This window comes from Idiotropiscis lumnitzeri, chromosome 12 (genome assembly GCF_059441095.1).
Source record: "Idiotropiscis lumnitzeri isolate Australia: NSW breed Sydney's pygmy pipehorse chromosome 12, RoL_Ilum_1.0, whole genome shotgun sequence".
Lineage (NCBI taxonomy): Eukaryota > Metazoa > Chordata > Actinopteri > Syngnathiformes > Syngnathidae > Idiotropiscis > Idiotropiscis lumnitzeri.
Genome location: NC_142402.1, coordinates 4,634,901 through 4,646,832, shown reverse-complemented (window position 1 = coordinate 4,646,832; position 11,932 = coordinate 4,634,901). Strand labels below are relative to the sequence as shown.

Genomic DNA, 11,932 nt, shown 5'->3' with positions numbered 1-11,932 from the left:
GCACCTTAGTCAGCTGACTCATTTAAGCGAGTGTAGAAAACCCACTTTTTTAGCAAAGCTTTCTCGTAGCTGTACTGGGTTATATGCCTTCATGCTTTTTAAACGCCATTTCTTTTTTATTTATTTATGATGATTAATGATGTACCTTCTTTTGTAGCACTTTGAAATTATCGCCAATGTAAAGTGCATTATAAATTAAATCTATTATTATTATGTAATTGAAGAATATACCAATATTTTGAAATTTGATAAGCAGAAGGTGTATAGTAAATGGACGGTATACAGATGTCAAAATAGTAATTCTAAGAGATGCAAATGTTTTTAGTTTTTTTCTATAAGTCAGTGAACAAAAGTAAAACCACTGAAAATGATAAATATAGTTTCTCTTTATTCAATACAGAGTATGAAGTACTGTAAAATACTGAACATGGTTACACTTATCCTCAAGTTTGGATAAAATATTTGGATAGGTTCATTGAATTTTTCTTGAAAGGCATGTTTCTTGTAATAATTGATACAATGGGTGGGTGGACGTATTGCACCGATACCTTGTATTCAACTGTACGGTTCATTTTTCCAACACCAATTGTCACACAGAGAACCCAAAATGTTTTTAAGCAGTTATTTTATATGGTACAATCAACATTTGCTTAATGCTCGACTTTACAGTCACATTTGTACAATAATAGAAGCCTGTCAAAATGATTTGTTAACATTAACTTTGAAGAAATAAAATGCATTATTACTGATACCGCTGACTATCTTTTGACCAAAAAACGTCAGCTCGTAGATACAGATACGATACTTGAGACTTGAAGTGTTTTTATCAATACGTGTTAGTCATAAAGACATTTACATTTCTAAAGTTAATAGAAAAAAAAACAAGTCCTAGGTTGAGCTACAACCATTCTGATCATTTTTGATCATTGGATGATAGATAATAGAAGCACCAAACCTCATTTGTATTCTGTGAATTGCTTCACTACATAGTTATACTACACCATTTTGAGTTCTCTCATACCATTAAACTCATTACGCATTAAAATACAATCTGTTTGTGTAATATCTTCCTCATAAATACCAATGCTCTAATTAACAATAGCAATGGTACCGAACCAATCCAATTGACCCTTTTCAAAAGAATGTCTTTGCCTTCAAAACATACTGTATATGTGCATGATATGGTATTATGTTTTGGGGGAGTTGTTGTGTATATTATCTACTGCTTGACTTATGTTACACTGCTTCACTTTCTTGCACTCATCTATTTTATGGGATTCCTCCTCCCCCCTTCGGGTCTTTGGCTTTGAGCTGATTCTCCTTGGCATCCGGATCGCGGCAAGTGCACTCATCCTGATTGCAGTCTGCCCCAAACTGAATGACCTGTCAAAAAACAAGCATCGTTTTCAGGACTACAACAAATAAGCACAGTTACAGTTTTGGTGTTTAAAAATACATAGAATGTGGCTCATCACATCAGAATGGTGACTACTGCTGGATAAAAATGATAAAAGGCACCTCATCTATAGACAGTATAATTGCTATTATGGCAAGCACGGACAACTGGGGGCCCATTTGCCAACTGCGAACCGCAGGCTCACTTGCGCGAGTGACAGAGAAAACTTGAAAAGCGAGATAAGCTTAGCCACTCCCCACAGCTATCAAATAAGAATAAATGTAGTTGCAGGCAGCGGTCTGGTCATATATTCTGTTTGACAATGTTTGCCAGCCATGCCCTACAGCGTGATAGTTGGATACAATGGTCCTGGTGCATCGGATTTCCCTGGTCCACACCAATTCAAATTCAGTTCACTCAAGTTCACTCTTTGCGGACAAATGGCAGTTATTATTAACTGAGTCTCTTCAAATTCCTATAGCATTTTAGCGCCACGTCACCAGAAAGGTCAATATATATATATCATATACATATCAGTGGCAGGCCGTGCATTTCCCACCTATGCATTACAATACAATACAACTTCATTTATATTGCGTATTTTCACAACAGCTGGAGCTGAGACAAAGCGCATTCCATATGGTGAAATATAAATTAGCGGGAAATTAGAAATCATGTTATCAATGTTGAGGAGAAGCAAACATTTTGTTAAGTCCAAAACAAAAACACAGAAAGAAAAAGAATGCATTTATAAGGCAAAATAACAGAAACAACAAAAAAACACACACACACACAAGTCAGTAAGTTTGGTATTGGTCAGCACAAAAGACAGAAAGTTATTAATTTATTTATTTTTTTAAACCATCAAAAGTCTGACAGAAGATTTCACTCGCTCGCTATTGATTTTTTTTTTTTAAATAACGATTACCCCAAGATGGAATGCTTATATTTATTGAATTTAATTGCTATACACGTTGGTCTAATAAATTCAGTTCTGTTAATAATTACCAGTATGTCATCAACATCAGCCTCAACTGTCGTGTATAGATATGTATAGATATAGTATATATAAGTATAGATATGGATGGCTGGACAGCAAACTTATATCTATGGAAAGTAGGTTTTACGTTACAGTAGAACTGTCCAGGATGGCCGAGTGGTCTAAGGCGCCGCGTTCAGGACCCAGTCTCCCCAGGAGGCCTGGGTTTGAATCTCGAATTTCCCCATTGTGGGACTAATAAAGGCAATTTTATTTTATTTATATTTTAAGCGTCACAAAGCATTGTAAGCAGCTCTGGATAATGTGTCGGGTCTCTCAATTTTGATTAACCAAAAAGTAGTACTGAGAAAGAAGAGGATGGAAATAAAGCACTAGGTGTCAATTGGTTGAACCCGGCCTTTGAGCAATAAAGCATAAAAGAAACCTTGGGAGTCTCCAGAGAGCAGGAAAGAGGAACACATCGTCGTTGGAGGAGGTGAACTGATGAACACATGTTAAGAATCAACAACAAGAGCTGCCAGCTCTGTCTCGGAAGCGAGCCACCACCACGGGTTGTAAAACAAACTCTTATGCCGCGCGAAGATGTCTGCAGCAAGACATGTAAACATTTGCTCTGGAGAGAGGGAGCGAGAGGAAGTCTATGAGAGGAAGAAGAGGTAGAATGGAAAGAAATGACAGCAAGGTGAGGCAAGACGAGGAGTAAACTTGGAGGACTTTACGGGTGATCGTTTTCAGTTTTGGATTCAAACAGGGTTGATAGCATTTCACTGAGGTAACTGAAGCAGTTTGACTTCAGATGGTCCTGTTATGATTATTGTTTTTGTTTTTTATTACACCCAATGAAGTAGCAGCATTGACTACAATACAAGTCAGTGATGGTCCAGTCAGACTGTAGAATAAAGCAGGAATGGCCAGACAGCCCAGTAACAGCGAAGGGAAACAAGACATGCCAACGGATTTGACAGAACCACAAATGAGAAGAAGAAGCAAGATAATTAACCCCAAATCCGTTAAATAGTGATGGACATTATGGCTCTTTTTGAACAGTTCTTGAGGCTCGGAATACTAAAATGGCAGCTCTTTTTTTTTTGTGTTTCTTCAATTAACATATTAACAAATTATGTGGATGCATAGATAAATAAACAAACTGTAATCCAAACACAAGGCCCCATATTTTTGTTATACAATCCTTGGCAATATAATCACCACTCTCTGAGGATGTTCATTTAGCTGTTTAATTGTGAAAGAAAATAAATAAATAAATACAATTTTAATCACACACATGAGACAAAGTTAAAGCCATTTCAAATGGCAATTTTCTATTAATAATGGAAGGAAAAAAAACTCGTTCAGATCAAGCTGAGGAAGAAAATATCACAAAATTCTGAGGAAAATTATAGAGTGTAACATGAATTTGATGTGGAATACATAGCTGCATTAAAACAATCGGGTTATTTATTTATTTATTTCCATTTTGAAACAAATCACATGGTTGCATTCTCACAAGGAAGTGTGTGCGTGTAATACTAATTGTTGTTTGTTGGAATAAATTAAGAGAATTCCACATGTAAGTTGAAGGTAATGACAACAGCTCCACTTTCCAACGTGCTGGGACTATCATGACAGGATGCTTTCATTCACTTCCTGAGCACAACCCTGACTTGCTTTGCTGCTATTATCCTGTAGCCAAATGAACCACCGACCTTTCAACACCTCAATGCTCCTTTCCTGCTGACTTTTTCCACAGTGAAATAGAGCTAGTGGCAGTCTTCCTGTGGCCCAATTATTGTGCTGGCATCTACAGACTCATAATTATTATTTTTGATTTCTCCAATGAGCAAGGTTTTAAAGTAAAACAAAGTAAAAGTCCATCTTAGTCCATCTACGCAGTGACTCTCCTCTAATTTTGGCTGCCAAGTGAGCAGAGGTCAACTGGCACGTTACTGAACACAGTTTAGTTTCCTCTTCTCACTCTATCAAGTCAAGAGAATTACTTACATCAGTTTATATCTTAATTTGAGTTGTTCTCTCTTTTTTTATCATGCAACATGGGGTTTAAAATGCAATGAATGTTTAATTTGAACAAATGTACCATGCCAAAATCCACCTAATTGAACCATACTAGAACAAAGGAGGTTTGTCAAGCTTGTGCATGGTACGTGGCATTAACATTAATCAGACAAATCAGACCTCAGGGGTAAAGCATGCTCAAGCATGGCACATATTTCCTGTTTTGAGTGTCACTCATTCACAATGTTTCATAAAAATAAGTTGTGTCATTTTTGTTTAGTGCTATTATCCAACAAACAAAAGCAACAATACTGATTGTGATCAAAACATTACTGATTGCCTTTGTAGAGGCCGATAATGGAGCTATTCTGAAATTGCTAATATTTAACCACAGATTTGCACAGATAAACAAGATCTTGTCAAACTTGAATTGATGGTACCCGAACGCAGTGAGCAGTAACTTGATATTTCTGCAGTAGCTTGGTAGCAGAGTAGCAGAGGTGACAAAGTGTGAGGTGGTGAAAACCTGCTTATTTACCATTTGAGCTGAAAACTCGAAAGTCGAGAGACTCAATAGGTGCAGTCTTTAACAGGAGAGAGGGGAAAGTAGTGGAGCTCTCTATTTGTTTGCTTTCTGGATGTCTGCTGCCCACCAGCACAACACTGATGCCAGAGACAAATTTCGACTATAACTATAAACAGGAAGAATCTGTCTTTTAATCCAGCTTGAGTCTGTCTGCGCCAACTCCATTACAAAATGAATGCCATTAAACCAATCACTTGCTGTATAAACTATTAATTTTACATTTTTGTGACAAATATTGTGCATTTGGATTAATACAAAACTCAATTCAATTTAGCATGGCAGACGGAATGAATAGAATATGAATCTTGTATTACCTTTCTGGAGGATAGTGTAGAAGGACAGCAATCACCTCCGTCATATTGGCAATAGGCTCGATTGTTGAGGGTGTCGCACCAGCCATCCCCGCCAAAAGGCTGTACACAATTTATGAACATTTATTATGATTGGAGAATCAAGCTATATATGTTGATTCCACACATGGTTTTGTAGAGTGATGGAAAGTAATACGTCCCAGCTTTTCACTCAAATTGAAATAATTCGACATTGTGACGGGCCCACCGATTGGGGAAGCCAAGTAACATTTTTAACAATTTTTCATTGACAGGAATGTCCACACAAGTCACATTTGAACACTAGATATTTTTAAAGTATCCTCTCATAGTGAGGCACAGACACACTGGTTTTAACATGGTGCGAAAGTAAATGTGAATCAGTAGACTCGGCCCTCAGCGATGGCACCAATCTGAAATGCACAAGATCTTTAGTCAGCCTGGGTGACATTGGAACTAGATTAGAATGGCATAACTTGCTTAACTTGTCTGTAAGGGCATTTAAGTGAAATACTGTGTGTTCAGATTTTTGTATTTTATTCCTTCACAGTATGTCTTGGGATAGTTTCGAATCGGACCAAGAATTTTGTCATGATAAGTCTGTTTTAGACTCGAGATAATATTGCGCCTACGCAGGGCTCCAGACTGCCCCTTTTGCCACAAAAATATTAGACAGTGCAAGTAAATTTATAGCCCACCCACACAAGTATGACAAGTAAAATCAATTGATTTTTTATGTTTGTTTGTTTGGTTCTAAGGAAATATTTTTTGCTGTTTGCTTCGGCTAGCCCAATCGTAACTTGATTCATACCGCCGGCAGCTGGCCCGCGGAATGGAACGAAAAGGGAAAGTGATGCGAAGTGACACTTTGCCGCCAGATTGTTCAAACCATTAATACCATTCAGATTTTTAGGTCAAATCAGATTTGTTGGTGTTATTGTTCACGTTACATTTTTATTGTTAAACGTCGAATACATGCGAACTGGCCAGTCAGAAGAGAATGAGGTTGCTCTGCACAAAATTCAATACGTATCGTCGTATCCGACCTTAGGTATTGGGATTGGTCCAGGCGAACAAATTCCATTCTACTGCAAGTTCTTTTGTCAATACCCATAAACATGCCCTGTGTGAGAATTTTGCTGGTAATACTCCGAGGTGTAAATATTTACTTTACAATTTTAGTTCATGTGTACCACATATAATAGGGTTAATGTTGTGCCAAAACGTGCATGAAAAAATGTGAATTTAAAACTTAATTTAAAATGTTGCGTAATGTATACATACGTTGCAAGTCAATATACCTTGAGACAAAAATTTGGATATAAATACCAAAGAACTTTATAATGTAGTCATTACTTTTGGTCTCTCACATGTAAAAAGTCGAACACATTCTCAAGGTCACATTTTTTATCTCATTATCTCGAAAGGTGTTGACATTTCAATTGTTGATGTTTAAGATCTGGCTCTTTCAGATCATGTCTGTGTGTTCTTTGAACTGCAAATAATGCCAAACGCTCAGACAACCAATGTGCCAGTTAAGAAAAAAAAAGACGTAAATTCGGAGACAAGCAACATGTTCATGAAAATTATGGCTGTTTCAACATCTGTGAATGCAGAGATTGTTGATGAACTTCTGGATAGATCCACCTGGAAATTCTCAAATGTCCTGCATGTTGTCGCTCCAATTAAAACTAAGACGATTTCATGTCAACCTAAAACAGCTTGCAGGTGCACTATGAGCGTAATGAGTTTGAAATCAAAGTGCAGGAAAGCGGAGTGCAAGTGGAGATAAAACTACACTCCACGTTCATTTTGGCCAATAGAGACAACGTCTTCGTTATTTTAACAAAGAGCTAGTAGAAGACAGACAACAGCATGTTTCTGCAATCTGTAAGAATATATACAATACACACACACTATTTGCTGTGGCCGACAAACTCCCAAATCCCCCCAAATTAAATAGCACCAGAACTTCTCTGAACAGATAAGTGCGATGAATTTGCCTGCTACTTTAGTGAAAAAAAAAACAATCATCAACTCAAACATTGTCACAAACCGTGCAAAATTACAAAATGACGCATAACTTAAAATCACTCAGGAATAATTCAATTGCCATGACAGACTTTGATACAGTGGATCAGAAAACAATAACCGATTTGATTTAGCATTTGAACCCATCAACTAGCTGTCTTGACTCAATGCCACATGACTTTTTCAAAACTATCGTGATATCTGTTCTGAGTTACAGCAAATAATAAACGGCTCACTTCAGTCAGGCAAGTTTCCTAAACCCCTGAAAGTAGCCGCCGCTGTCAATGCCCTCCTAAAAAAGACCTTCCCTTCTTATCCAAGATTGTCAAGAAATTGCTTTTTAATCAACTGAGCAAGTTGTTGAACTCAAGCGAACTGTTTGATAAATTTCAATCAGGTGTCCGACAGGCAGGAATTGAAACCTGCACCTCTGTACAGTGAGGTTATTGTGCCAGTCGTCCACCGTGCCGCCCGCTGCCATATCGTAAGATCTAATTATCAACTTTCTAGTATTTATATTGGGGCATATTCTCCTTAAGCTAACTTAAGTCAGAAAAAGCGCACTAGCTATGCACTTAATTGGCTGCACTGATTCTCCCATGTGTCACTTACACACCTTCATGAAATGTACACACTGAGTGGAGCAACTTCTAAAGGAATTATCTGGCGGCGATGGCCCATTTTTCACTAACATATTTATTGATCAGGATTATTTTTTTTTTTTTAGCTGAGGCGGACAGACAAAATTTCAAATGGAAAAGACGAACGTAGATGGAGGATTATTAATCTTATGAATATGGACAGAGAGGTCATGACGGAGTTGTGGCCAAAATGGGGTAAAGTGGATAAGATTGTCTTAGTCTGTTTATTTTTTTCAGCAGGTAAAAGGCTCTCGTACAAAAGTATGATATTTAAAACTAATACATTGTTTTGTGTATTTTGGGTTACTTTGGGGTAAAGTCAAAATGTGCTTTAGGGTATACTTACTGCAGCAAATGTTAAAACTGATCAAGTTGGGCCTAATGTGTGTGTTATGTGACTGAAAAACATCAAAGCCATAGCAAAAATAATGCCGAGATAGTAAGGTTGTTTATAAAGGCTGGTTGTAGCCAGCTATTAGTTACACAGTGGCTCATGACTCGGATGACATTTACTCTAATTGTCAATGATCAACAGTTTTTAAAAAGGAAAGCAAAATATGAGAAACACATGTGTTCAGTAATAATTTGCGTTGTTATGGAAGACCCGGTTTTCGGGAAATGTTTTGCATCACAACAGTCACAGAAGAATTAAAGAGGAAAATGTTTGCCGGCAGTTAAGGAGAATGTGTTTCATCCATAGTTTGTGTTCCAAAGGTAGTTCCAGGATTTTCTGAACCAAACAAACGATAGTCAAACAAAAACAAGGAAAAAAGAGGGCCATATATTGAATGATAAATGAGAAACGGCAATGGAATAGTGTTTTAGTCTCCAGTGATTATCACATCATTTAATGTTGTGACACAAAAAAAAGGGTTTTAACAGTAATGTTTTCGATATTTGGAATCCCAATTTAATCAGGTTGACCTTTACTAGAATGAGCAAGAATATTTCCTCTTCACTCTACTTTTGTGGAACCTGAAATTGTGCAATTTAGAATACTGCTGTGGCAATTCCAAATGTTGAAAAAGATGTGTGATTCAAACTACTTTTCTATTATGTCATCATCATTCATTAAACTTAAAAAATGACAGTTAACATCTGTTTATCAATTATTATTAAAATAAGTTAAGTGTATTCATCATTAAAGTTCACATTTGATAGTTACATTGTTCTCTTGTGTGACATCTAAGAATGTTGAAATTTCTAACTAAAATATTATCTGTGTGAAGCTATAAATATTTTTGTATTTCTTGGCCAGACACAATGTCAGTCACGATTGAAAAAGACATTCACCCATTTAACGGTCTCAAAAACCTGGGTGACATTGATGCCTGTGGTGTTGGCCTTCACATTACGCATGGTTTAATGGACAGGAACGGAATGTTGGGGGAAACACGCAATACTCAGACTCAGCTCTTTTCAATCTTACCTCACATGACTGAATGCAATGAATGTTTTCAGGGGCTGGGTACCACTTCATCATTCCTGTGCAAACAATTGTCTGAAAATCAAAGCACAAAATAAGGAAAGTTGAGCAATCCTGAATCAACAAATATAATGGTAAAAGAGTTTGCCAAGTGAAAGGTAAAAACAATTACTTTTCACAGCCTCAAAATTGATTTATTTGCATCAAAATGGGAGTGCTTCAATACCCCTCCCAAAATGGGAGCCTACATGTCAATGCTAAAGGGTGAAAATACTATTTTCTATAGGGCCGCTTTTGGTCAGTGAGCCTTACAAAATTGCAATCGCCTCTAAATTGTTGAAATTCTGACCAGCAAAGTCACAGAGAGGCCAGAGAAGCTCATTTGTCTCATTTTGCAATTGTTTCAACTTATCAACCTGTGACCTTCAGCATTTGCTGATGTGTCTCAGTGTGTGGCGGTGTGAAGCTGAATTAGCACACTCAAAAAAGGTGAATTGAGCCCTTCTCACCCAAGGCTCTGAAGACTCGCTTTTCTCATTTCTCATTTTTGGTTGCGTAATCCAAAACTGGTCTTAGTTTTTCTCTATCATGCCAAGTTTTGAGCTAAAGGATCTCTGTTTTCTGAAAAATAAAAAATAAAATAAAAATAAATGTGTGTGTATGTAAATAAAACACTAAGATGGAATAGTTACAAGCATTGAAAACTAAAATTAAAAAAACTGCATGAAAGAAAATAGAACGTACAATGCTTTTCCCATGTTACAAGCTTCAGCAAAAAGCCAGCACTCTTAAGTCCTACTATGCTAGTTTTGTGTTTGCAGATATTGATAGGACTGCCCTATTGGGAGCTGCGCACACCTCTCAGCGCCTTGTCTGAATTGTGACTGCTTGAACAAGTTGTCACATCGCTGCAGACCAGTCTAATCACAATGAACTGGCAAGTAGAACTCTTCTACTACTTCTACTTATTTCCTTGACTCCTCAAATATCACCGCTGGTGGGAGAACACACATGAACAGATAACTGAAAGACCTTGCAAATTAGAAAATTAGAACGGCCCACACCTTGGTAAGTCTGGTAGAACTGATTGAACTGTCGCTGCAAGCTGGACCATGACGAGCCAAATGATTGGGTGTAAGCAATGAAAATGATGATTGTTCATTTATGTTGATTTTAAATCATTTTCAATTTCCATCTGTTATGTATATTAAAAAAAAACTTGGAACAGAAGCAATATAATTACTGTTCTCAAATCATAACCGCTTATCAACCATAAGACAAGGTGCTCAGCAGAAAGGCAATCCCCCCTTGTGGGCTAGTCAGGGAGCTCAGATATTTGAGATAACACAATGCCCTGAAATCACAAGGCAGCGTCAGGAGTATGTGGTAAGCAGCCAAACCTTTATCCAACTATTTGACCTTGGTAAGGTCAGATTCACTGACTGTCTGGCAAGCTGACCGACCACCCAAAAGCAAGGCAAAAGTGAGTCAGTGTTGACAGCATTCACTTAGAATCTATTCATGAGATATGATGCTGTGTAACATGATCCAACTTTCAGGCAAAAACTGGCAGTCCAATAAGTTTGTTCATTGTGTGAGTGTGTATGTGTTTCCTGAAAATTTGACGTCAACTGCAAAGTTTCCTCTTGCAGATTGCACTTGTTTCCAGTAATGCAAACACATTTGGACACGCATCCAAATACACTCTGGGAATGTGATAGGCTGTTGTAGTTGAGAAATGAAAATGTTTTCCTAGAAAATCTCGCCAATTGTTTAGTCAAAGCTCGGATAAAAGTTCAGAGATATTTATAAATGTCAACTACATATTGCATTGTTATTCATTTGAGCTTGAGAAGGAAAGCAAAGTTTTCCCCTCAGAGGGATAAGGGCCTTAAAGCTTATAGTCCTTATTCCCCTGACATTTGGGACAACTGACGAAGGTAGCAAAATGCGAGATCACGTCAAGGTTTGTCAGGGTTAGTTCAAAGTCGCAAACATTTGCCAGACATTCACCTAACGGTTTAACAACAGGCAAGAGAACTTTTTTTTAAATTAAATTTTCAATTAGATGGGCAAATCAGTGCTGTTGTTCGATCCAGCTTCTTTCATCTTGGGCAGTTGGCTAAAGCCGTTTCTTTCTCAGCAGCACTTCGAAACAGTAATCAATGTCTTCATTATATCTCGGCTAGATTATTGTAATGCACTTTACTTTGGAGTCAGCCGGTCCTACCTCAAAGCGCCTCCAGCTGGTGTGAAATGCTGCTGCTCGTCTTTTAACTGGAGCTTGGAAGACCCCAATCTTGGCCTCTCCACTTGCACCCAGTGCACTTTAGAGTTCGCTTTTAGATACTTCTGTTCGTCTTCAAATCTTTAAAGATTTAATCTTTTATATTAGTATTTTATTTTTATTCTTTTTTTACAGCTCCAGCTGTTGTGAAATGCGCTATATCAATAAAGTTGTATTGTACTGTATAAACGTCTGGTGAACGTTTGCGATCTTGAACGAACACTGA

General features: G+C 37.4%; 1 protein-coding gene across 1 annotated transcript in view; it reads right to left on the bottom strand.

Annotated features, from left to right (window-relative positions):
* Window positions 1-443: 443 nt before the first annotated feature.
* pappa2 (pappalysin 2) overlaps window positions 444-11,932 on the bottom strand; it is a 63,393-nt gene continuing 51,904 nt past the window's right edge. The window contains exons 25-27 of the mRNA XM_088311788.1: window positions 9,423-9,494; window positions 5,307-5,405; window positions 444-1,383 (exon numbers count right to left, since the gene is read on the bottom strand). Of these exons, the coding sequence (XP_088167914.1) occupies window positions 1,270-1,383; window positions 5,307-5,405; window positions 9,423-9,494 (285 nt within the window). The 3' untranslated portion in view covers window positions 444-1,269. The remainder of the gene's footprint in view (window positions 1,384-5,306; window positions 5,406-9,422; window positions 9,495-11,932) is intronic.